Consider the following 25,838-nt stretch of genomic DNA (forward strand, 5'->3'; position numbering starts at 1 on the left):
GATAGGACTTGCGGATGTAACGATTACGCGTTCAAATTCAGCAACATAGAGTTTTTATGTGCGATTTTCGCACGAACGAGGAAACCTTCCTATTTGGATGAAAGTTTAGCATATGTGTATTGAAATAAGCTCCAAACATTTAAGCCTAAAAAGAGACCGTTGTCCAAGTAATGAATCATTGACTTCCTTTTTTGTACTAATAATACATCAACATCAACAATTAAAAATAATAAATTAGGAATTTCGGATTCATGTAAACCAATCTTAAATTTCCTTACAAATTTATAACTATATATTGTATGTATAACACATTCCTCAGTTTTACAAATATAATTTTGTCGTTTCAAATAATAGGTTATTTCAATATTTCAGCTATATAAGGGATATTGTGCCCTGTATTAGTAACATCTATAATTAAACACCCCTTAGTTTTCGGTATACGAGCTTACAAATCGACACGCCGATTCAATTACAAGACAATAATGATCTAGGTGTCAAACTGAGAGCCATTTCCTGCGGATATTGGCCGAAGCGACATCTCTAAGCGCCGAATTCTTCCGACGACACATTTACTTCGGACTGTTTCTTGATATTAAAATTTTATATGCAAAAAACTTCAAAGGACTTTTGCCCTTATATTTATTTGAATAAGAACTATTATTTAGTTCTCTCTATAATTTTTTGATTCTGATATTGCCAAGGGAATCCCAGTTTTATTCTCTTAAATATAAAAACATTTCCTTGTAGAAAGGGTTTGGTAACACGTGCTTTCGGATACCATTTCCGCCGGATCGACTCGTTATGTTCGAAAGTGTTAACTAATTTCGATCGCTTTGATGGGATATTAATGGAATCAATGAACGGAATCCGTGGGGATATGAATATGGATTATAGGAAGCATCGTAGTTTTTCACTTCTGTAAATATCTTGTTAGTAGAATTTATACTAAAATGTGTTAAGTGCTGATTCCATTTTAGATTTTTAACTATATTAAATGTTAAAGTTATTTTTTTTAAAGTTGTCAAGTATCCGTCTCGTGTATTATGTATAAGAAATCAAAGTAGCACGCCAAAATATCCATAAAACAATAACTTAAGTCATCGAGATATAAAAACAGGTTGAAGCAGTCTATTCAGGTATGCTCGACACGAACCTTACATTAAACGCTATCTCTTTCCTTATTTGTATGTGTAAGTGAGATGGATATATTGATGTCAATTGTCAGAAACCACGCAGGCAATGGTTGTGGTCACCGAAGCCCTATTGTTTCAAGCCCCATAAGAAGTGGTCATAAAATTATATCAGCTACAAGTAGTTTGCTGCTTCGTGGTTTCGACGAGTGGACGAGAAAACGATCTTGTTATGCGATAAATGAAATTTTACAAATACAATATATTCTTCTATGGATTTTTTATTGGTTATTTTGTTTTTCAGTCATAAATTATTTTTAAACTAGCTATCCGTCCCGGCTTCACGCGGCTATAATAAGAGTATATATGCAACTTTTATATTGAAGGATAAACATTAGAGTAAAGTTCTCGTATTTTTTTTTGGCCAGGAAATTTGAAATTCTTGACTTTTCTCTCCTATGATATATATTATATTATATGTAGGTACATATAAATCTTTTTCCTGAATCACTTGTGTTCATTGATGAAAACCGCATTAAAATTCGTTGCGTAGTATAAAAGATCTAAGCGTTCAGACGGTGGGAAGCGACTTTATTTTATAATATCAAGAGAAAAAATATTTTACTTATTAAATTTCAGACTATTTCTTATCGACCCTTTGATGCCTAATCTAAAATCCATCGTAACTCAAATTTCAATAAAATAAAATAACGATAAATTTTACTATTCTAATTCATTTTAATTTATCATACTCTCCACAGATTTATTATTCCAATTATATAAATGACAAATTCAAAAAAATATTGTCTATTTTTTTACCTTTTCCTAATCATTAGGCTAAAGCGACATTCTTTAAAACCTAATCAACTATAACAGATTTAATAAATTGTGTAAGTTGGCTGTTTGTTAAAAATACATATTTTTGTTACAGTCCCAGCATGAAGCTGGAGTGGACAGAAAGCGAGTCTGATTATGGGTTGGAGGAGGCTGCCTTCTATGAGGCACCAGCCGCCATACCACCACCGCCACGCAAGCATGTATCCTTTAGCTTGCGACTTGATTTGGTAAGTATAAGTATCTGGCTTTTAAAAAGCAGACCAAAGAGTTGTCAAATTCATATTTTCAAATGAGATTACAAAAATAAGTATTTAATGCGTCAAAAAAAGAATTAGAATAAGAATTATATTTAAAACGTTAAATATGAGTAACTACAGTTCCATCAGTGTGAGCGTTTTGTTTACTATAATTTAGGATTATCGCTTGAAAAAAATAATAAAAGTTTTAATTTCGGCCACGCATCCTGAGTTACACGGTTTTAATTTGTTTTAACACAAGATATACATATGAGCTAATTAGTACCAGTTTGATTAAATCGTAAGTAATACTACAACTTAATTTCACTATTTATTATTAATACGCGCGTCTTCCGGTTTTCTCATTTTATCCTAACCTTGATCTCGGGTTTGCAATAACAGGAAATAGAATCGTTGCTGGAAAAGTAATGTTTTAGAAAACGTGCTTAAGAAAGTTACTTAATAAACATAAGGGAATTTAACTGCCGCCTTTTGATAAAATATCTTTATATTATTTGCCACATGTATGTTAACGAAACTCTATATTTGAAATTATTTGAAGTAGTTTTTTTTTTATTACAATATTTTTAAACTTGCCTTTGGTTATATTTACAAAAAAAATAACGCGTTTTTAAGACTAGAATTTTAAGAAATATGTCAATAAAAAAACGTGAAATTATGACTATTTATTTAATATGTTTAAAAAGATTTTGATATGGTAAACGATATTTTGAGTCCTTTAGGTAGGTTATCTAATGACGATGTTTGATATCGCCTCCGAAAATCGTATAAACAAAAACATAATATTCGAAAAACTGAGTGATTTTATCATTCAACGAATACCTTTTGAGTGCTCTAGACCTAAAGTTTTATATTCAAGAGAAATAATTCTACTTGTTATTTTAATAACATATTACTTGTTATTGTATATTTCCAAAGCGTATATTAAAAGTTAGTTCCAGTGTTCAACGCGCTTGATTTCTACAATCACCATAATCGTTACTAGTCGCAGAACTAGTACATTAAGTTTTTTAACGTACAGTGTTACTGGTAAGTTAAGAATAAGCTACCATAATAAGAGAACAGGCCTCGCAACTCTGGGATACTTGTCTGTACCGTCGTGTAGATTCGCCCTTGATCTTGTACGTGTTTATACAAATGTACAAGGCTGTAATTTTTATTTTTATGCCTTTACACAATCGATACAGGCAAAGGCATAAATTGAAATTCCACAATATAAAGTACGTTACAAAATTCTGAAAAAAAATATAACTAGAAATTTAGCTAGATATTTAATTTGGACATATTATTTTTAAACACAATATAAGCCTATATTTTAACAATGAGGTATTCCCATCATATAACTTTTGAAGAAGCTTTGTATTCATGCTACATGAGGTTAGGGCAGGACAGGTCTAAAGCACCGCCGCCGGATACGCCGGCGCAGCGGAGCGTGATCAACTGTCGTTCTTTTTGACAGCCGCACCTTGGTGATCACTGACAACTTGTGGCTATTTTACAATATTATTAATTATATGGCTTTCCACCGGCATTGCTCACATAACTTTAATCCTCACCCTGTTTGAATAACTTAACACATGAAATAGTTATTCGTGTTTTAAAATATCCGAGTATCAAATTACTCAACAAAACTGTTGAAGCGTTGAGGTGTGAAAATAAACCAAACAAACATTATACATAATATGATTCATAATAATAATATCAATGATACAATAGGTTACATTTTTCGTAAGTAAATCATTAAAAAAAATCCTACCCAGAAGTTTGATATATTTAACTATCATAATATGTTACTACCTAATTGATTTTTAAAGTAGCTCTACATAAGTGTATTTTTTTATCGCACGTTTTGTTTATCGAATATATTATAATAATTAAAGTTCATGCGATAAAACTGGATACTAATCAATCACCGGCGTTCAAAAGATAAAAAAAAGAACAAGTTCCTATTTCAAAAGTGTCCGCTTTTTATTTTTAAACTTGCCCGTGACACTGACGCTAAGCTGCACTAATGAGTTTCGACATTAGCTTACTGCGACGGAAAAGTGGTAAGACTTTTTACGAATGGGTTACTTGGTATAGTTTCATTGTTACATATACCAACTTACATATAAATAGAACTCAATTTTAAGTATTACAAAAATAGCACGAATATTAAACAGCCAAGTTCTTGTTTTTAAAATTCAATTTAATACTAATAATTTTCATCACACTTAGAACATTAAAATCTAAACTCCTTTTTTATTTTCTCAAAGTGGAAAGCTTTAAAAATAATTTGAACTATACAAGCATTGAAATAAATACACTTCAAAATTAATATTATATCTCAAAGGGACAAGGGTTCGTCTTAATATAAGCATATATTTATTAATAATAAAGAGCTTATCATTAAATCATTACCAGAGTGAGTTAATAACCACAGAGTAAGGAGTGCGTTGACAGTTATGACTTTGACACCTTTATTCGACTCGGTGTCGCCATAAACAATAACTTGACATGATTTACGCTCCTGAACATTTTAAGAAAAGTGGTTCTTATTTTTTTTTTTCATACGAGGTTTATATTTATTTGAAAATAATGCTTTTATGTGTTAATAGTATTTCACGTAAATACTTTTTGATGTAATAGTACTTTCAAATGTATTATAATATTATTTTAAGGCTTATCCTTTAAATTAATTCTTAACAACGAAATATGACTATTATGAACCAAATGATAAACGAATTTCAAGGTAACAATAAATCAATATATGTTTTTGTATTAATATTATTAATCGTCTTTGTGATAAAATGAAAAATAATATGACGTTCGAGGAATACTTACAAGTATAAAAATGTATTATAACTTTGATGTAAAAAATAATCGTATCACTATGACTTAATCTAATACACGAACAGATTTTATTATTTTAAAATATTCTAAATTTCAAATATACAAACCGTATTTTTTCGACCGAATCATTATTTATTAAGCTAATTCTACTATATGTCGTAAGGCATGTAGGCTCTAACAATAAAATTTGAAATAAACTCAATAATTATACTATCTATTACAAGTCAATATTTATTTAAGTCTTATGAATACTATTCGGTAACTATTTCAAGCTGTTATTATTAGGCAATAACTTAAAATGACAATAAGATGTATTCGTGGAGGTAGTTTAATGATTATATTTTAATCTAAGTAAAGTCCTAGTGAAGAATGTTTAGGTACATATAAAACCTTTATGGTGAGTGCGAAGTGAAATGAGTCGCTAGTTATGTTCAGTAAAAATTAGTCAGTTCAACCAAGCGTGTCTCATTAAGGGCTGCCTCACGATATCCGGTAACTAATTAAAACGATAACTACTAGTAACGTCCGCCTCCAGGATATGACAAATTTGTCGTGATTTTTCTTTATATTATTACACATTTTTTGTAATAGGGTCCAGAATGTGGACGAAAATTTGTACACTTCCTGCTTTATTTTTGCTATAAAATATTGGCTTTTAGTGCCTCTTTGAATTTGTTTTAAAACTTTTTTCCGTTACGACTATCACTAAAATATTTTCCGTGCTCAAATTACTGGAACTACATAGAAATTGATGGGCTAAACTATGGGCGACTATTCAAGTGTTCAGAATAAAAACGTCCTTGAAATAATACTCAAATCAGTAGTAGTCAATTTTTATGGTAATCGGTCAGTCTTTTGATCTCAACTAGAAATTTAAATCAATTCACGCAACAACACTTAATATCGCTCTAAAAATTTCAGTTACGCGTCCCAATAACTAAATGATCATAGATGCATTCTATTCAGGCTTACAAATGGCAACACTTATATCAGAATCTATATAACATTTCTATCTATGAATTTTTTCAATATATTATTGGACTAGAGATATTTTTACATGTGGTTATTATTTGAACTCCACGTTACCATAATTCTTATGAGAATTTATATTCTGAGATAACTCAACCAGTTTAAAAAATATCCAACAGTGTAATGCTAAATTTAAAAAAAGTCTTTTGTTTTCACGTAGTTATATGCGTGGGAAGTAAGGATCATTTTTAACCAGGTTAAGAAGATAGCAACCTTATCAGTAACAGGAATGTGCAGTAATTTTAACGAGAATTATTTAAAAAAAAACTTTATTTGATTCTATGCCTATGTAAATTTTATCCTGTCATATATTACAATAAATAGATTTGTCTAATTATTATAAAAACAATTATTTTTACATGTAATAATCGAATAAACAATTTAAAAAAAAAAAACAATATTCACTATGATGACTAATAATGTAATGTCTAGTACGATTTTTTTTAAAACTTCTTAAATAAAAAAAGTATGTAATACTTGTCGGTTTCACATTTAATTGTAACTTGTCAATTTTCTCGAGTCAGCCGACTCATACTTTCCAATAGTAATTCATTTGTTGAATCACGTAAGTAACGGTACCGCTGAATTAGGAGGGTATGGAACGATAATACTAATCTAACTACATACAGTTCGTTGAATAATAGTGATGTTTTGTAAACTATTTTAACCGAGAAAACGCAGCGTTTCACACGTTACGGAACAACTTTATATTTTTCTTCGGTGAAGATTTTACAATTTCGCTAAAAATACCCTTTATAAACCGAGTATAATTGTAACGTATCTTGTATAAGCCTCAATATTATTTGTTTTAAATTTATTTTTTTGCCGTGTATTTATATACATATATTTTTTTAATTAAACAACGTAACTGTTATTCTTTGATACTATTCACGGTCCAATTTTATAAGAGAAAAATAATATACGGATGTATATATTTATTAGTCTTTGGAATAAATTTAATAAACCAATTTAAAATCTTATTATTTGTCTAAGATTTACGTTTTAATTTACAAGGATGTTTATAAAACCAAATGCGTACGGAGCCATTCCCTAGTAAAATAGTGAATTATTTATGTATATTCAAATCCAGCTCTAATTTATTACAAACGTAGGATTAACTAAATCCATAGATTATCTGGGCGCGTTTAAAAAGTAGTGACTCGTGATATAGTGGGACAAGTTCGAGCCGACACACACAGCACTACTCAAACGATGGTGCGAGACAAATAGTCAATTAACCTTGCTCATATATTACACACTTCCTTTCCAAATTTGAAAATTAAAAAAAATAAAAACATTAGAATTAACCGTCCATAGCATTCATCCAATAATAAATATATCTAGTCATGTATGCGTAGAAAATTGCGAAAATAGTTTTTTTTTTTTAAACTTTCATTACTTTACACTGAAAACATTTTGATATCTTTCTTTATTTAGATTTTTCACTATCAACGTTTATTTATTATATACAAAGGTTGGTAATAACATTGGTAATATTAATTTATTTATAGAATGATTTATCATACAATCAATTAGTTGTCGCCTGCGACTTTGCTTGCTTTTTAGGGGTTGGTCGTCAGATATTAGGCATAAAAAGTAGCCTATGTCCTACCTTGTTGTTCAAGCTTGCTTGAAATAGTAACAGACGGACAGACAGAATTACTTTCGCATTTTTAATATTAGTATAGATCAATAGTAACGGAAAAACATTTGTGAAAAAAAATCGTGTCTACGCTGTTAAGCGTTCATAAATTTCTTCGTCTGAAGACAATCCCGGATGTACATGACATCAGGTTTAACATAATAATGCAATATCATGATAAGAAGTGGTCCTAAATAAGCTATGTTTGACCTAATAAAACTAACAAACATTGCAAGTAAAATAAAAAAAATATTCTATACTAAAAATGTAAGAAATTCGCTTAATGTATTCCAATTACAACGAACTTAACTAAACTTATTTAAGAAATATTTGGTAAAATTTACTGAGCTGCCCTACTATTTAAAAGTGTCGGTATAACTTTAAATTACAAAAATGTCACTTAACACAAAGTCTATTTAAACGCTTGAATGACAAAAAAAAAGAACAAATAGTTTATCAATCGTCGCTATAGGTGTAAGTGAATTGGGATCATGCCCCTCATATCGGTAATCACGTGCCAAGCCGAGGGGTGGCGACCCCTCGCTCTCGACCGTGTAAAAATAACCCCTGTTTACCGGTTAATCATCGCACACGCATCGATGAATGGGGAAAGTATAATTGACTACAATACATCAAATCAAAATATTCTTCATTCGAGTAGGCATCTACAAGGACTTTTACCTATTTACAAACACATATGTTGACTGTATTTGATATCAAAATACGATATTATTGTGATCACATTTTGTATGACTGTTTGATACGCGTCTGAAGGAACTTTAACTTCATTGACGTAGTTTGGTAAATATTCGTCATATACTTTCTACACGTAAAATTGTTGTTACGTGATATACTATAGGGTATACAGATTAAATGAGCGAAATATTCGTAGCTACTTATAATGAGTACTTTTCGTTTTGTATATAATAAATTACAATAATTAATTCGACGTCAATACAATAAAATTCAACAGCGTTTTTAAAAAAAATCTCGGAAAATAGGTATATACAGCCTTGAGCGATTTTAGCGTAACACTTCTCCAAATTCAAATTACAATTCACAAAATTTTCTCAATCAGCGTTTCTAAACGGCTATTTAGAAATATTCTAGATAATAGATATATACGAAATAGTAATAAGATTAATTATGTATGAAATAGTAAAATTATTTTATTGCCAAAGGCAAGAACTGCCTTTATAGATTTTTAATATAATTGTTAAGTATTTAAACAAGCTTGCGCATCAAAGTATCTATTTGTTATTCTTTAATGATTTCAATATTAACATGAATGAATCACTCAACGCAAACTCACGAACGAACTCACTGACGAAATCTCATCTGACGTCGTAGGCACGTAGGTAACGCGATATCGCTTGAATTCCTAATCCAGACATACTATGGTCTTTAATTTATTTATATCATAAATTATCTTTAACAATTCTATTGTAAAATTAAACTACATTAAGCTCTATCTTAGACACATATGAAATTTAATGCTTGATGTGTCCGTAATTTGTTCGTTCTAGTATCGTTCATTACATTAACAAAACGTAAAAAAAAGAAAGTTGTCAAAAATCTTTACTCAATATATAAGCATTACTTATTGATTATTATCAACAAAAATATCCACAACCGGTTCGGTAACACCTCAACTGAGAAGAACTGGCAAACCGCGGGACTTTTTAAAAGCAGTTCCGTTAATGTTCGTAAGGGCTCCTGACCGATTTCGCTCAACCAGTCAAATGCACACATGTTATAATTCTCAAGTGTGTGCGCAACCTTGGCGCAAACACGAGTACTCTTGATATATAATCTAATCGATCTGCATTCCGACATGATCGGAGAGAGTTCAGGCAAACGACCAAAGATTTAACAATACTTCTAAACTTCGCGCTGCTATAGAGAATTATTTTAGACCGAAAGACCCAATAGCTTTTTAACGGCCCAATCCGTGGCTTGAATTTAAGATCTGGAGATCTTACAGCCTTATAAACTAGCCACCAGACCAACGAGAGAATATTCATGTTATAAGACTGCCGAAGTACAATAGGTGGCGCGAAACGCCTTACGCGCTAATGTCATGTCATGTCATGTTTATTTATGATTACTATAAACAGATGCAAATCTATATACATAAAATAAAATATGTCATCCACAGCAATTGTATCTCAATCTATAGATAACAACTAGAACACATTGCTGATTGACCCGAGGGGACGCTGATTCGATTTTGTCATTTTTATTGGGTATTATTGATATACTCCTTGATTGGTGTCATTGGTTGCTGTCTCTCGTAAAACGGTTGGTATAGCATATTCTGATAAGGAATTATTTAACTTCAGTAATAAGTCTAATTTATAGTTATTATTTATTTTGACGAGAATTATCACAAACGTATGTTCATGATTTGTACAAATCATGAACATGAAGAAATGGTTTTAAATAGAAATTAAATAGACACATTTAAGGTATTTTTGCATGATGCGCTTAAATAACTAAATAAATAAAAAGCAAGTTAGGGTTTCATTAATATAGGTAAATACTTTTAAACTTAGTTTATCATCAAAAAATCAATCAACTAAACATTGTATATGTTATCATGATTTATAATGTTCAATGTAATATCTTTAAATGATTTCTTATCTTGTGAAGTTGTATACATGAATTTAGATTAAGCGGTGTTTTAGTTCTCCGTATATATAATGAAATAAATTAACATAAACCGATTTTATTCCTCGAAAAGGATAATATTGACCACTATTCTCACTCGTCTCAATTGTTTGCGATTTTTTAAAGCATAGCATGTTCATAGCATTAACGGAAGTGGTTCTCGCATCGTGAATAGTATATTGACTTGATGAAGTCGATGAGATTCAAGTACACACACGTCTTTAAAAAATGAGTTCCTGTCCAGATATCAGTCACATGTATTGTTTGTAAAACGCGTGGAAATCGGTTAGGAATCAATGCCACACGCCATCTTTTATTATGTTAATAATCTGCTAGACTGTAACCTTGATAAATGATTCTTTTCTTTTTTAAACTGACTTCTATAATTGGCCCGAATATGCGCTTGAAATAAAAAACTAATCCTTTAGTACAAGGAGGTATAATACTATATCCAACGCAAAAATAATCATAATTTATTTATAAACAAGTCTTATACGCAATCATATAGAAATGTATATACTATATATAAAGGAGAATTGAAGTTGGTTAAAATGGGAAAGCATTTGCCCTTTGTCATTTAAACCGACCCTAAACTTATTTAAAAAAAAATATCTAGTATATCATTGTTGACACTGATTCTTTATTTAATTTTATTTTTAAGAGCAACGACCTTCATTTTATAAATAATATTATGTCTTATTTCATCATCTCTATAAATAATTTGTTAAATAGTAAACAACGTTTTTTGTATCAGTGCGATGAAGGAGGCGGTGCAGCCGACGGCATCAAGACTGAGCCCCCCGAGCCAGAAGAGCCTAGAGCCATGCAGAAAGTGCCTTCGCTTTCAGACCTTACGGATCCTGAAGCGTCCCTTGGTGAGTACATATTAGTTAAAGATCAGATTTTGTCTATTTTCTTTGGTGTAAATTGCATATAATACAGAATGATTTTCGTGTAAAAAGCAAACTTTTATTTCATTTTTATAAAAGTAATCACGTACAGTAACATACGACTTGACAATAGACAGATGCACCCGGTTAATAAAGGTGTCATCTTAACATCTTTCTTAATGAAGGTTTGACAACTGAATTTTTATATCTGAACTTCTATAAACACAACTTGAATACATGACGAATATACAGTTGTTGATTCAACACGTTTTTCAAATAACTTGACCACGAAGACTCTTCAAAATACTGTTAAGATATTTATAATTGACTTACGTACGTTTCCTATTCTTATTGGCGCAGTTTTATAGCAGCTTCTTGCTTTGTTGTGAGGAGTAGCTTATACTCCTTGCAAAGACAATATCTAGGCGAAAGTGATTTCTCACTAAAGAAACCATTAGTTCGCCTGCCTATCTGTATATAAAAAAAAACATATGCATTTATAGCTAACTACGGGAGTAGTTATAACGTCAAGGCCTCTAAAGCGGCACGTGGCAAATTCACTTAAGATTATTCGCAATTTCCTCAGTACGAAGGTTAAGTATGACATCTCCAATCATAGCATCACACCTTGTAAATCTCCCTCGTTAAACCGTTTAGGGGGAAGGAAACATCGTTCTTCGGTTTCAGAGGTCCGGTTTGAGTTATGAACACTGATAACTCCTTATTTGTGAAATAGTACAACCTATTACAAGCATTTTATGTCGCAACATGGCTTATCTAATAATGATTCATACAAAAATATACAATGTCACATAAAGGTTGACTAGCGTATAGCGGCTACGATACAAATCGCAAACGAAAACATTTCTTCCTAGTTTCTTTATATATGACAGTTCCAAGACTTTTTTTTTAATTTTGCTGTTAACATTTGTCAATTTAACACACGAAGGGACCAAGGTAAAAAACTTAGTACTTTTATTATATATCATAACATGTTTTATTGTAAAATATAGCATAATTTAGTATAATGAATATCTCAAACAACAAACATCTCTCAAGGAAGAAGCTTTACAACTGTATCGAGTTATTATCTTTATTTTCGTCAAGGGAAGCAAGACATATGGCGTCTGAACGCTTTATGCATAATCGGATACAATAAGAAAACTTTACCGCTTAGACTTCCGATACCAAAGACGACATTCTTTTTGATACAAATTTCGAACTGATTGAGCCATCTCCATTCCTTTATCGGACTACTAGGCGCAGGCAAAACTTTCATCCATACGTTGTTGACATACACAAAATTCGAACTAAACGGTTTGACAGCTCGTTTTTGGTGAAAGTCGCCAAAATTTGGAACGACCTGCCTGGGTCTATTTTTCCTGTTGAGTTGAACTCTGGAGTCTTTAAGAGTAGAGTGAACATGTTTCTTTTGGATGGGTGTGTACCACCTTCGTCTTCATCTACACTTTCCATCAGGTGAGATGGAAGACAAACGCCTATTCCATTATAACTATAAAAAAAAAAGTGTGGCTTCCAATTTCAAATAAAAAAAATTGTTTTGTCATTGACATAACCTAAAGTTAAAACTTTGTGACAATATTAAATCCTGAACTCATTAGAACTGAAAAACATGGTAAAATAATTTAAGTTTTATAATCTGTAATCATTTGTATTTTCGACATAGTCGATTACTAGTAGCTTAAAAAATAAAAATTGGATTGTCACTTAATTTAGTTTTTGGTTCTATTCGAACTATGTGTTGTCTTATCAAATATTATGAATAAAATGATTGGCACGCCAAAAATTTAACTAAAGATATCTTAAGATGATTGATACAAAATCCCGACAAAATTGTATTCGAATGAATTTATGTATGATACGACCTAGGTAGAGGATGTCTTGAAATAAAAGATAGGATACCTACTATTTTATACAATTTCAGTTGACAAAAAACCACAGCAATACTTTTAGGCCTAGGAAATAATAGATGTCATTTGAAATAGTAATTTGATTTATATCGTTCACTTTAATCTAAAAATATAGGCTAAATATGAATGATAAAAAAAAATCAGATTTTTCTATTAAATTACTTATTACAATTTAATTACAATGTATTTTCTTAAGATTTGTGATCATAATTTAAAAACCTTGACATAAATACGAAGGAAAAGGAAAGAGAAGTTCAAGTTTGCACGTAAAGTGGGTTATGGTACTGCGTCTGAAATTGCAATGTAACAAGGATGTGCCGCATTATCCTATTCGGGCTTCACCTATTTGCTAATCATTCAGCATAGCCCCTTTAATAGAAAATGTTACAGCACAACTGTATATGAAACAGTGCCCCTGTGAGTTCTATACGCAAACTATCACGTGACTAGAAACGTTTGATTTTTCTTGATATTACCAACAAAAGTTAGTATGTTTTAATAGTTATAGATACATTATGAATTTATTAGCACATTTAAATATACGTCGTAAATTAAATTTTATATTTCTGACAACGTCAAAAGAATAACATTAGGTATATTAATCAAGTATAATAGATGCTTCAGAACGATGACGGCCATATAAAGTTTCCAGGAAGACTATTTCCCAGAACAGTGCAAACGGAATTATAGCACCACTTTAAGGTTTATTTATAAAATAATACCTTAGAACCTTTTATCAGCTTTACTTTATATAGATGTTCAATAAGGTCATAAAATTAAAAAATAAATAATTAGGAGGTCATTAAACTGAATCACAAACTCGGTGGGTTCAGATCAGGGTGGGCTGAGAATAGGGGCCTATTGTTTCATCGCGTATTTAACGTGGGAGCATGTGGAGATATAAGTGTATTTAGACATACTCTTAGCGCCACTCGGTATCCTTTGAGAACATTATCTTAACGCCGTAAGAAATTAATTTTGCAAGAACACGTGACCGCGCGTAAAACAAATCGTAAATCAAATCAAAATTAACTTCATTCAAGTGAGCATTTTAAGATTGATTAATTACTATGATTTAAAATTTAGAATCGTCAGAGAATTATCTAGAATTTCGCTAACATCACTTTCAGAATAACGTTTACGAGAATTGCGTTATCGTAAAACAAAGAAAACACGAAAAAATATAAAGATCTCGAGTATGTAAAGCTATATCTGTATTATCTTCGTTTAAATATAAATCATTTGATATCTTTTATCTATATGTTTCGTTTCAGTAAGATTGATAATCAATTTTCGTTTGAAAAATATGATTTTAATATTACTATCGCAACAAGATTCTCCATACAATGTTTCCTAGTTATGTTACCTTGATTTAAAAATCAATTACGATAAATGTTGGAACACCTGCGTTATAGCGAAGCTTAAGCTTCTACAGAAATATAATAAACGTGTAATTTCTACATAGTATTAAAAAAAATTTTCATCAATAAACAGCTTGATTCAAGAATAAACTTTATATGTATAATACACGCATATTATATTAAAGAAAAGCAACCAATTTCAACTTTCCTAGCTGGAAAAAGTCCAAGAATTTTTCTTTCCATGTTTATTCCTCAATCTTAAAGTTGTATGTAGAACCCGTATTGTACACGTGTAAAGCCTTTTGCTATAATAAAGAAATACCAAATAAAAAAATACTTTTTTTACTTAAGAAAGTCCAAAAATTAAATTTATTTTATAAAATTATATTTAAATTTAGGACTGAAATACTAATAAATTGTTTATTGAAAAATAGTTTAGAAACGTTGATAAAAGTCAAATTAAGTTAAGATGATTTAAATCTGATTAGAGTTTTCAACCAATACACAGTTATCAGAACTGGTTGGAGTTCTTCAACTCCATCATAATATTGAAAAAGTTTTAAATGAAAATAATCATATATGCGCAATAAATAAATTAAAAAAAAAAGAAGTCACCTATATGTCATTTTGTTAACAACTTTTTGTCAATTTATGAAAATAACTTCACAGAATTTTGAATAAAAATTACTAGAACATGAGATTCACGATTTACACGTCAATAGTTAAAATTTAGAAAAAGATAATACTGCAAAACGTAACCGTTTGGAAGTCCAAAGTAATATTACATATATAAACGTAACCACTTTCAAAGTACATACAAGTATACTAAAACATTCCGAAACGCGATGAATCTTCTGGTGCCTGTTTTATATACATATATTTAGTAGGCACGTCTTTCCGTTAGGCATTACAAGGAAAGCAGACGTCTGCTATGCTTTATATACTAAAATCATCTACATTTACAAATAATTGGTTTAGATAAGTAGATTTAGTTAAGCATTATAAAAAAGTTCTCTTTTATTTTATATAGTGATTCTTGGCAAGTTTTACGCCATTATTTGACAAATAATGATGTATCACACAAACACACACACACACACACATTAATAACGTATGTATATGTGTCATGTAATAGATCCATAAATTAGAGTATTGTTCTCATTAGCAGGAACACTGATATCATATCAGCCACCAGTATTTTTAATTATACAGCTATGGACACGCCTTCGCAATTTTATATAATGAACAAATGTATGGCTTGGTTGTACGTTAAATGATAGTATAAACTGTTTTGTTTGATACGAATTGTAAAGGAATGTAAATTGTACATACGTACATATATCATATGTAAATAATATTCCATTTAATATCGCTAATAAGATCTCCATAGCAGATAGTCATCCGTCTTAAACTGTATGTTCTATATATAAGAATCTCTAAATGAAGAGAGTAATTAAAAAAAATATATATAAAGTAATTTGGCATTACTAACGAAGAATTCTCCAAATTCTAGTCAGTCTCTATGTATCATTGTTGTCGTTACATAAAATAATGGCAAGTTATTAACATTTCATTCTATTTAACCTGATTTAAGCAAATCATTGTCCATACGATACCTCAGGATGTTGCGGTGTCCACATCCCCCCACTGTTGATCACTATACAGGATGTTGCCAAAACTACGTGGTATGTTTTCGTTACCATACCTTCTAAAGTTACAATGTTTCACGCTAAATAGTTATTGCTTATCGTTTGTAAACAAACTTGCGTTCTTATTTATATTTATAAAACTGAATTAAATCATAAATATATTAATTATAACATTCAAGTCTGTATTAGTATTATAACAATAATAGTTTGGAATTTTGAAGTAAAACGTATACTAATATATTAAGACTGAATAGTGTATTCGCTTAAACGCGTAACTCTCTGAAACTACTACATGTTTAGATTTCAAAAAATATTTTTCATTTGATAACTCCATTTTTGTGGAGCGTTATACGCTATCTAACATCACGCTACGACCTACAGGTACGGAACAGGAACGTTTAACTGGTGAATCCGCGCGGATCCGCAAGTAATTAATAAAATTATAATTATCAAGCCTGCAGAGATTTCCGATTCTGTTAGGTATCCGTTTTTAATTTTATATAGCAGTGAGATATATTTTTGACTATTAAGTATGAGAGTCAGTAAAGCATTTATATTGAAAAAAAGCCTTTTCAAATACAATACGATAATATTTAAACAAGCGGATCTACAAAAGAGATACATATATGTATACATCCCAATGTACAAGATAGAAGTACATATTTCATATCCCACATGATCAAGATTTAGGGAAGAAGCGAAAGCAAGCGTTTTAACTCGTATAAAATACGTTCCTCTAAGTTCATGTCTTAGATTGCAGATGTTTTTTGAAATTTAACCATTATTTCAATCTATTTCGATAGTTGTAGTTTAAAAAAATATTAATTCGTGTGTTATTTTTTTGAAACTGAAATCTTTAATTAATTAATTGGTGATTTAAATTTACTTTCGTCAATCCATTTCTTTTTAACGATATAATGTTTTAATGCATTCATATAAGGTGTATTTGTCAAAGCCTCAGGGATTGTTTAGAGGATAGAAAACATTTTTTTTAACAAACACCTGAGTCATTCATTTCATAAAGTAAAATTACGGCTAAAAGTATTATAGGAATATTTATGGTCTCGTTACAAAACAATTATTATACATTTTGATCAATTAAATATTCATCATTTTACCAATTACTACTTAAAGAAAAACATAATTTGACAATCTAATTAAATTTATTAAGTTAATGCCTTCGTGTTACGTTGTGAAAAAAAAGTAATATATATTTAAAACGTTGACATATATTAAATTAATAACCTGATAGTAACATTATATTCAATGGCGTGTTGAACAGTTTTTTACGCTCGACCGAGTGGAAAGTTTCGTATGTCACCTGGTTATGAAAAAATTATCTCCGACTCTAAGTATATTAAATTGGATATGCTTCGAAACGAACGAAATAATCTGTTTCTTTTTTTACTATGGAGACTCCACACATGTTGAATTTAAACACTTGTATATCAGATGTGATGGTGGGGTAATTATAATCAGAGTTGACAGATAATAAAATAAATTTTATAAAGTCAGCGTTCCCATCGGTAACTCCGTTATATTTTCATAAACTTTTCATTAAAATGTAGTAAAATAGATTTAGTAAAAGCTTTAGGTTCAATCGCTTACATTGCACAGCAACGAAACTAAAATAGCAACACGGAGTAACACTTTATACCGTTGCGAGTTTGCCAATGCAGAATTTTATATTATTCCTTCGCGAAAACAAAGCTGAGAGTTATTTCTGTCTAAGCAAGTTCAGATGTTGACACAAGAAAATTCTCATGAACGGCCTACCATGTTGACTCAAATAAACACGTGTTCGGAACACTAGCGCACCGCATCGAGTCGGAGTTAACGTCCGACGCACACACAGTAAATTCATTCATAAAGAAGCTCGTGAATGGCAGAGGCCGCGCCTCGACGAAAGCTCTGTAGGAGTTATGATCGCCTGGTACTGCGGGCGAACTAGTCGGCGGACATGTTGTTTTATTAATCGCCGATACTGACCGCTGCCAACGCAAACCGATAAATTAGTCGATCGAACACACTACTGAATCCCTTTATACGCGTCTATTCATAGATGCACCAATTACGCAAATAACTGGCAATACGTCTTAAATTTGAATAAAAACGATTTAAGAAAAGAGCGGTAAGTAGGTAATATTCGCTTATGAACGTAGACGTTACTACTAGATCTATGCATCGAAATGATGCAAATGTTTGCATCGCGGTTTGACTTTGAGCTCTAATATATTTATAAATAAGTAAATATAAAAAGAAATAATATCCTGTGCGAGTAAAGTCTTTGAGTAGTACAATTGATGAAGACGCAAGCGTGGGTGACTCCAATCACAAAATCAGTACATCAAGGTGTCTATAACAAACACGATGAATTATGTTTATCTTAAGAATGTAAATAGAATATTAAAATGTTAGGTGTTCATTGTTTGGAGTAGGCTTCAGGTAGAATATTTTTTTATAAAAGTGTTTATTAATTTGAAGATAATTTTATAGTGATGATGAGGTGTTTTTAGATGCGTAGCGCGTCGAGGCTTGAGCACACGCATCCAAATGGGCTCGTCGTCACCTCTCGCCTCCGCGCTACCGTATTGTGTGCATACTAATCGTCATTCAACCATACAAAAGCTAAGGCGAACCATAAATAAGCTTACACACGTTTAAAAATCATATTTATAACGTGCTGCAGGCTCCACTCGTGACAACGTTATTATGAACGAGAATTTTTTTTACCCAAAAAGAAAGGTTTTAAAAATATCTCTTATAATAAGTATAATAATATACTTCTATTTACATTATAAAAATATCAAAAAAAAATATTATAATGAGTGCAATGCAGAAATATAATAGCATAAAATTCATAAAAAAATAAACAAAATTATAATAAATATTGTAAACGATATTTACACCATGTATCTAAATATCACACTAGACTGTCGTGTTACGATATGATCTAGCTACCAAAGGTGTATTAAAATTTAAACATTCCGTCAGTATATATTTCATAAATCTGAAGTATATGCCCTAAATATGATTTATAGAGATAATAAATCTGTTGCTGACTCGTTATGATATTCCGAAGACCTTTGTAAGGCTGCCAACTTGCCGGCAAAGGAATCCCTCACACAAAATGTATGATAATTTTACATATACTAAAATAATGCCTTATTTTAAATTAATATTATTTTTTATTATATAGTACCTTTAGTACTAAATTTTATTATAAAAGTACCTTTATTTATAACCTAATTTTTATATTAGTTAATAAACGAACTGAAGGCTTAAGAAAATATATAAAGAAATTTAGGAAGTAAGTTTTTTACAGATCAAAAACGGGTTTTGCAAAATCAAAAATTATATAGCATATTGATATCTAAAAAAAACATGAAAATGAATATATATATTTTTGAAAAGCAAATATTTTTATGCAGACAAATCCGCTGGCGACAAGTTAGTCTCTGATTAACTGAATATTTAGAGATCAGAGCGTTGTTTTACTTACGCCATCTACCGAGAGCTTGAACAATATTTTGACTTACAAGTACGTGTTGCGTTGTTAGTTTTCACTGGTTCCACTAGATGGCAGTAGTACATAGTAAGTAGCGATTTCAAGAACTCTTCATAGATGGAGTTGTATGCACGTAATAAAGATAACACATTACATTTAAAAACATGATTATAGGTATCTAAAAATAGTACATTTCTTTATGATGCACATATAATTTATATATTTAATTATAGAAGAGTATATTTTATATAAAAGTTAAAAATACTTTTTTTAAGAAATGCAAAAAATATTTGAATTAATTACTGATGGCGTGGTCATAAAATTATACACACTAAATTCTCAATTTGATTAATATTTTTTTACTTAGATTTATTGTACGAAATGGGGCCCAGAACCATTTACTTGTTTTTAGGGTACTACACCAGAACCCTGCGTTGTAATAAAAAAACAAGTCGGCATCGCGGACCGTTGTGCGCGGCTGTGACGTCAAGCGCGGGCGAGCCGTGGGAACCGCGGCAGGTGCGCCTGCGCTGCGGCCACTGATCCTGAACGCACACCTACACCGATACGTAGAAAGTTCCGCTTTTCTAGCATTCTATCCTAAAGGATAGGACCTCCATGCCATTTTTCTATTTCTAATATTTCTTTGCTTTAGATTTATCCAGGTTACATTAGTAAAACAAGTTTCATAAATAAAAACAACGCTTTACTATTGTAAATATATATTACAAAAATCTGATAAAATTGTTAATTTCATACGGCCATAAAAAACGAATTACGAAAGCTTTCATGACTGATAAAAAATTCAATCATAACTTAAAATTCATAGGGCTATCGTTTCTCTTATATAAATGAATTAAAAATCAGAAACAATCTAATGGCGTAACAAGTTTTAAAAACGGTACGGCCTTTAACAAAGTTATCCACCGACCGGCCGGTATTGAATCAAAGTCGGCACAAAAATTAGATTCCTCGAGGGTTGATAGGGAAGTTTTTGTCCTTTGATGTCAGTTAATAACGTTCACCTCTTTCTCTCCAGGTCACTAACTCTTACTCGGCATCGTGATCGAGATTTAAAGCATTTTGCTATTCTGTTTAACCACATTTCGCCTTGTTCGATAGCAAAGATACATTTTAAAATTGAATTTATACTGTTGTTTTTAACAAGACGTAGGACCAAATCTGCCTTACTTAGGATGTTTATATAGGACTTACATCATTAATAGGTCGCCAACACGGACTATAAGACGTTACCTCCTTTATGTCTTTAATTACACTGGCTCACTCACCCTTCAGACGCTAGCAGTAAAATCATTTATCAGGTGAGTAGGTGGTATACATTTAAACAAACAACACAAAGCACAAAATTACTAGAATTAAAAAAATGATAATTTTCCTTATTATGCTCGGTTCTGCAATGCTTACAATAGAGCTTGTTAAGAAGAGACTATTATAAAGTATAAAGCCTTTGTATTTTTAAATGATTTTTCTGAATACCAAAAGATATATTCAAGTACTTAAATAATATTAAATACTCACAGAATAACTTCGGGAAATTACATATATTATTTTATGTATGTAAGTGTTTCGAATAAGATAATTATTTTAAATTTAATGTTTGTCCAAAGAGGTTATATAAAAGCAAAAAAAAATACATAAAAATGCTCAGTACTGGTGCATAGAGTTCCCGCCCAAAACAAAAATATTATCAATATTTTGTATTTCTATACTTAATAATCTAAAAAAAAGGTAAAAAATTGTTTGATTGTATGTAGGGGGTAATCTTGCATCCGTAAATAATGATCCAAATCTAGAAATGTTTTGTCTATTGAAAGATACATTATTCCAGACTACACCCGTACCGTTTAAATTGAACTCGTGCGAAGCCGAAGCTGATCACTAGTATACCATAATACTTATTTAACTTATCATTAATATATAGTCTTGATACTCTTCATATTATCTATTAGCATTCATAAACATTTTTTTATATAAAAAATACAGTTGATTGCATAGCTGTTTATAATTAACGGTAGGCTTGAATTTATATTTTAATACCAGTAGACTCTGAAGTAATTTAGGGCAGTAAACAGCTCGAGGCAAGAGGGCGGGAACCGAACCCGCTCTCAAATTGATTCATAGTTAATGAGCAAAGTGTTAAACGCACTGTTGGAGTTAATTAGTTACTTATCTGCCAGCGTTTTACGTTTTTTTAATTAAGATTTTCCATAATATATAGTAAGATTCAGATTAATGTCGAACAATGAGCATTCTTCTAAAATTACTTTTCGATGTAAATTTCGAGTTTATTTATTGATCATTTATTGACAACGAGCAATTTATATGCCTTTTTTTATATTATGAAGTGTTATAGAATGTGAGTAAGTTGTATTGTTTGACTTATATGCCTCGTATGATTTTTAATTACAATCTTAATTAAGTAACCTTTAGTTAATTAAAATATAACATTAAGCAAGATTATTTTTTATTATTACTTAAAGTAAAGTGCGAAAGATTTTCTCTATAATATCACAAAGCCAGGAAATCAATTCTAATGAAAATAATCGAACAATGAGTAATTCAAAATTCGATACGACTTTTACCATTGTTATAAAAAAAGGTTTTTGAGGAAAACCATTACCAAATCTATTGCGAAAATGTTTTTTTTTTAATAGTTAATAAATAATTCAAATAAAAGCACATTGTTATAATACGATTAAATCAAAATATAAGGCTGTATTATGTGACACATTTACAACATATAATTGTGAAAAAAATATACATATATATACAGATATATAAATATACAGATTTTGCGCGTATTAATCACAGATTATAAATTTTATAGGTGTTTTAGGATCATGTGGATATTTATTTTTATTAACAAAATACAGTCGCCCTATAGTACTTAGACTGCAAAGTATGTAATTTAATTTTAAAGAGTATTTTATAAGTATTCACTTAAAAAGTACACGAAAAAAGTAATCAAAATCGTTTTCCAAAACGGTCCAACCTCATTTATCAAGTGTTTTTAAATGCCTGCCATAAATTGTTTGTAATTGCCCGCCTATTAGCGGTATTCGCGTGATGCTCAACAAACACTAAGTACCGAACTCGATAAGCCTTCGCATCCATTATACCCAATTAATACTGCATTAAGAAGGCTCGATTCATTTCTTTTCGTATAATTATTTATTGATTTCTTTTGAAAGGCGGGACACTTAAACTGAATTTTTGGTATGCAGCAATAAAATATATCAGTATGACCTTCAATTTAAACATTAACCCAACCAAAAACATCTTACAATTGAGATATATGTATATCATACGATGCAGAATTGTTTATGTGTGAGTTTTACACATATTGAATCAAAAAGCAAAGGTTAGAAAACGGCTACATATAGTAGCAATACTTAGTATTGTTATGTTTCGGTTTGAAGAGTCAGTCAGTCAGTGCAATTGAGGCTTAAGGGACATAACATCTTAGTTACGAAGGTTGGTGGCACATTGGCGACGTAAGGAACGGTTAATATTTTTGACAGCGCCGGTCGGTAGGGACCGCCATTTGCCAATCCGCCTACTTATTACATAAAAAATAAGAATTGTCAATTTTCACTTAAAAAAATGTCATCATAATGCGAGTTTTCTTTGCGGAACACTTGCCTGACTGAGAACACTTGAATACGATCACAATTCTTTAAACATAACACGTCTATGAATACTTATAAAAAAAGTTTAATTAAAAACTACTTAACTTTACGAGTACATCTCGTCTCGTCTACATACTATAGAACTAATAAAAATACACAAGATTCCTAAATGTATACTAGCGTTGACAAAAGTTAAAATTAAGATATGATTTTGATGAGACTTGTTGACAATGACAGCATTAATTCTGAGTCAAGTGTTTCTCAATTTACTCTTTGATTCATCTTAAATAACTTTTGTAATGACCGAGTGACAGAAGTCTAACTCGCGCATCGCGTGCGCACGCATACTTCAGGCTAATTCGAATTTTGACGATTTAAAATGATCACTAAAGGGGACCGTTCGTGGAAACTCATGTCAATTTCGATTTTAATGATACGCATAAAACTCAATCGCAATATTTACTTTTAGTTTAACGTGATGCAAACCAGTGCTCGGCTCATAACATCGCATCATTGCCTCTTCAATAAATTCGAAAGATTAATATTTTTTATTGTGAATTTTTTTTTAAATATTTGACGCAAAGATGACATTGCACGCATATTTGATGATATGTATCAGTTCTTATATGTTTCAACGAGATGCACTGTGCACTCATTTCATGCATTCCTTCCTATCTGTTTCATTAGTTATTTTCTGTATCTAAACATTTTCTATGTTGTTAATGTTATTTATGACTTGTAAGTTTCCGACGAAATCGTAGATCTATTTCTTCCTCTGTATTTAATAAATATACTTATATGGATAATACTCTATCCCCAACATGTTGAGTATCCCACCATTCCTAGCTAGGGGTTATAAAAATAATATATTATCTTTTAATTCATAAATTACAATTTTCAAAATTGTATTTCCGCCAAGCATACCGGACTCACAAATGCTACTTCATTAGATACATATGTAATTACATATTATTATAACATAATGCAATAATTGTATTTACATAAAGCCGTAAGACTCGAGACTCAGAATTTATTAAAATTATACCAAGTAATCGACTGTTTTATGATTATGACAAACATAAATACAAAATATAAGAAACACGCAGATGCAAGGAGTACGGATTGTTAAAAATTAAATCTCTTGAACGAATAATAAATCTCGTTTATCGTCAAGTGACCATTTATTTTCTGGGATTGCTGAATTGTCTTTAATTAATTCTAATTGAGAGTCCTTTCACGTCCTTTGCGAGAAGCGTTATTGCAAACGCCCGCATACACTGTGGGAGACTAACTTCACCCTCATAGAATATTACTTTTAATTCATCTTAAAAACATAAAAGCATAAAAGCAAATAATAGATTATGTTGGCATGTGAGTTTCAATACAAATTTATTCGCAGGATGAATTTTTATTCCAGTCTTACAACGCTTAGGCTAAATCTGCAACGAAATTAATTTAATTTAATGTAGTATAAACATCGAACAAAAGGCTTTTATTCTAATACTGATTGTATGGAAACTTATATGTATATGTTACGTTATTTTATCTCGAATTTAAGCACAAACTCGCTATCTTATTCCATGAAAATAAAGAACAACATAAATTGCTACAGTTAACACTTTCGAGAACAGTAACAAAATTAACTCTCGTAACAGCCGGGTATGTTTCCTAAGAAAACTCGTCAAAGGCCGAATTCGATGCGGTTTGTTCGGCATCACAATACGCTACCGTTCGTGCCGTGTAAGATTTCATTAGCTAGAAATCCGGGGTGTTTTTCCGGGCTTCCCAACGCATCCACAATGGCGCCGCTTCCGGCCAGGTTCCCGCCAAAACAGAAATAAACTGACCCACTTGCGCGGGCGCACGTCCGGTCGCGCGCTCCGTCTGCATTTCCGGATCGCTTGTCATATTTATGGTTTATGATTTTTTCCACTATATTTCTAATTTAATTTTTTATTGCTAGTTTCATAGTTTACAAGTTTCTTGAGACATTTCACACGTCTTAAAACATTTGGATTACGTACAACTAAAAACTCGACTCGAACACAACTTTTTAAATCACGGATTGAATACAGACGTATTGACTATTGTATTATATAAAAAATAGATATTTTGACGCACCTATCGTATAAAATAATAATTAGGTTATAAATTATTTGCTAGTAGTTTAGTAATAACTAGTAGGTAAAAGTCCAGCTGAAGCTCTCTTTTTAAAAAGGCTTGGAGCTTTTATCGATTATGATGCAGAATTTAATCCGATACATACAGTTTCCTAGATTCTCAAAATATTCTCCTTCACAGCCGACGACGAGATGACGCACAAACAAAAAATACTTCCGTGAAATCTTAGTGATGCTTGCCCAAACTTGTACACGTGATTGACCCTTAAAATGTACGTGACAATTTCGGTTCTTTTATTTATTTGACTCATTTAATTATTTATAGACAGAGT

At 30.9% G+C, this 25,838-nt stretch overlaps 1 protein-coding gene across 3 annotated transcripts in view; it reads left to right on the top strand.

Annotated features, from left to right (window-relative positions):
• The window catches only part of LOC113399480 (ETS-like protein pointed), a 125,331-nt gene that overhangs the window by 20,447 nt on the left and 79,046 nt on the right, over positions 1 to 25,838 (top strand). For all 3 annotated transcript variants that reach the window (XM_064217940.1, XM_026638624.2, XM_064217941.1), the window contains exons 2-3: positions 2,062 to 2,194; positions 11,152 to 11,272. In XM_064217940.1, the coding sequence (XP_064074010.1) occupies positions 2,069 to 2,194; positions 11,152 to 11,272 (247 nt within the window). In that variant the 5' untranslated portion in view covers positions 2,062 to 2,068. The remainder of the gene's footprint in view (positions 1 to 2,061; positions 2,195 to 11,151; positions 11,273 to 25,838) is intronic.

The sequence above is a fragment of the Vanessa tameamea genome, chromosome 19 (assembly GCF_037043105.1).
Source record: "Vanessa tameamea isolate UH-Manoa-2023 chromosome 19, ilVanTame1 primary haplotype, whole genome shotgun sequence".
Taxonomy (NCBI): Eukaryota; Metazoa; Arthropoda; class Insecta; order Lepidoptera; family Nymphalidae; genus Vanessa; species Vanessa tameamea.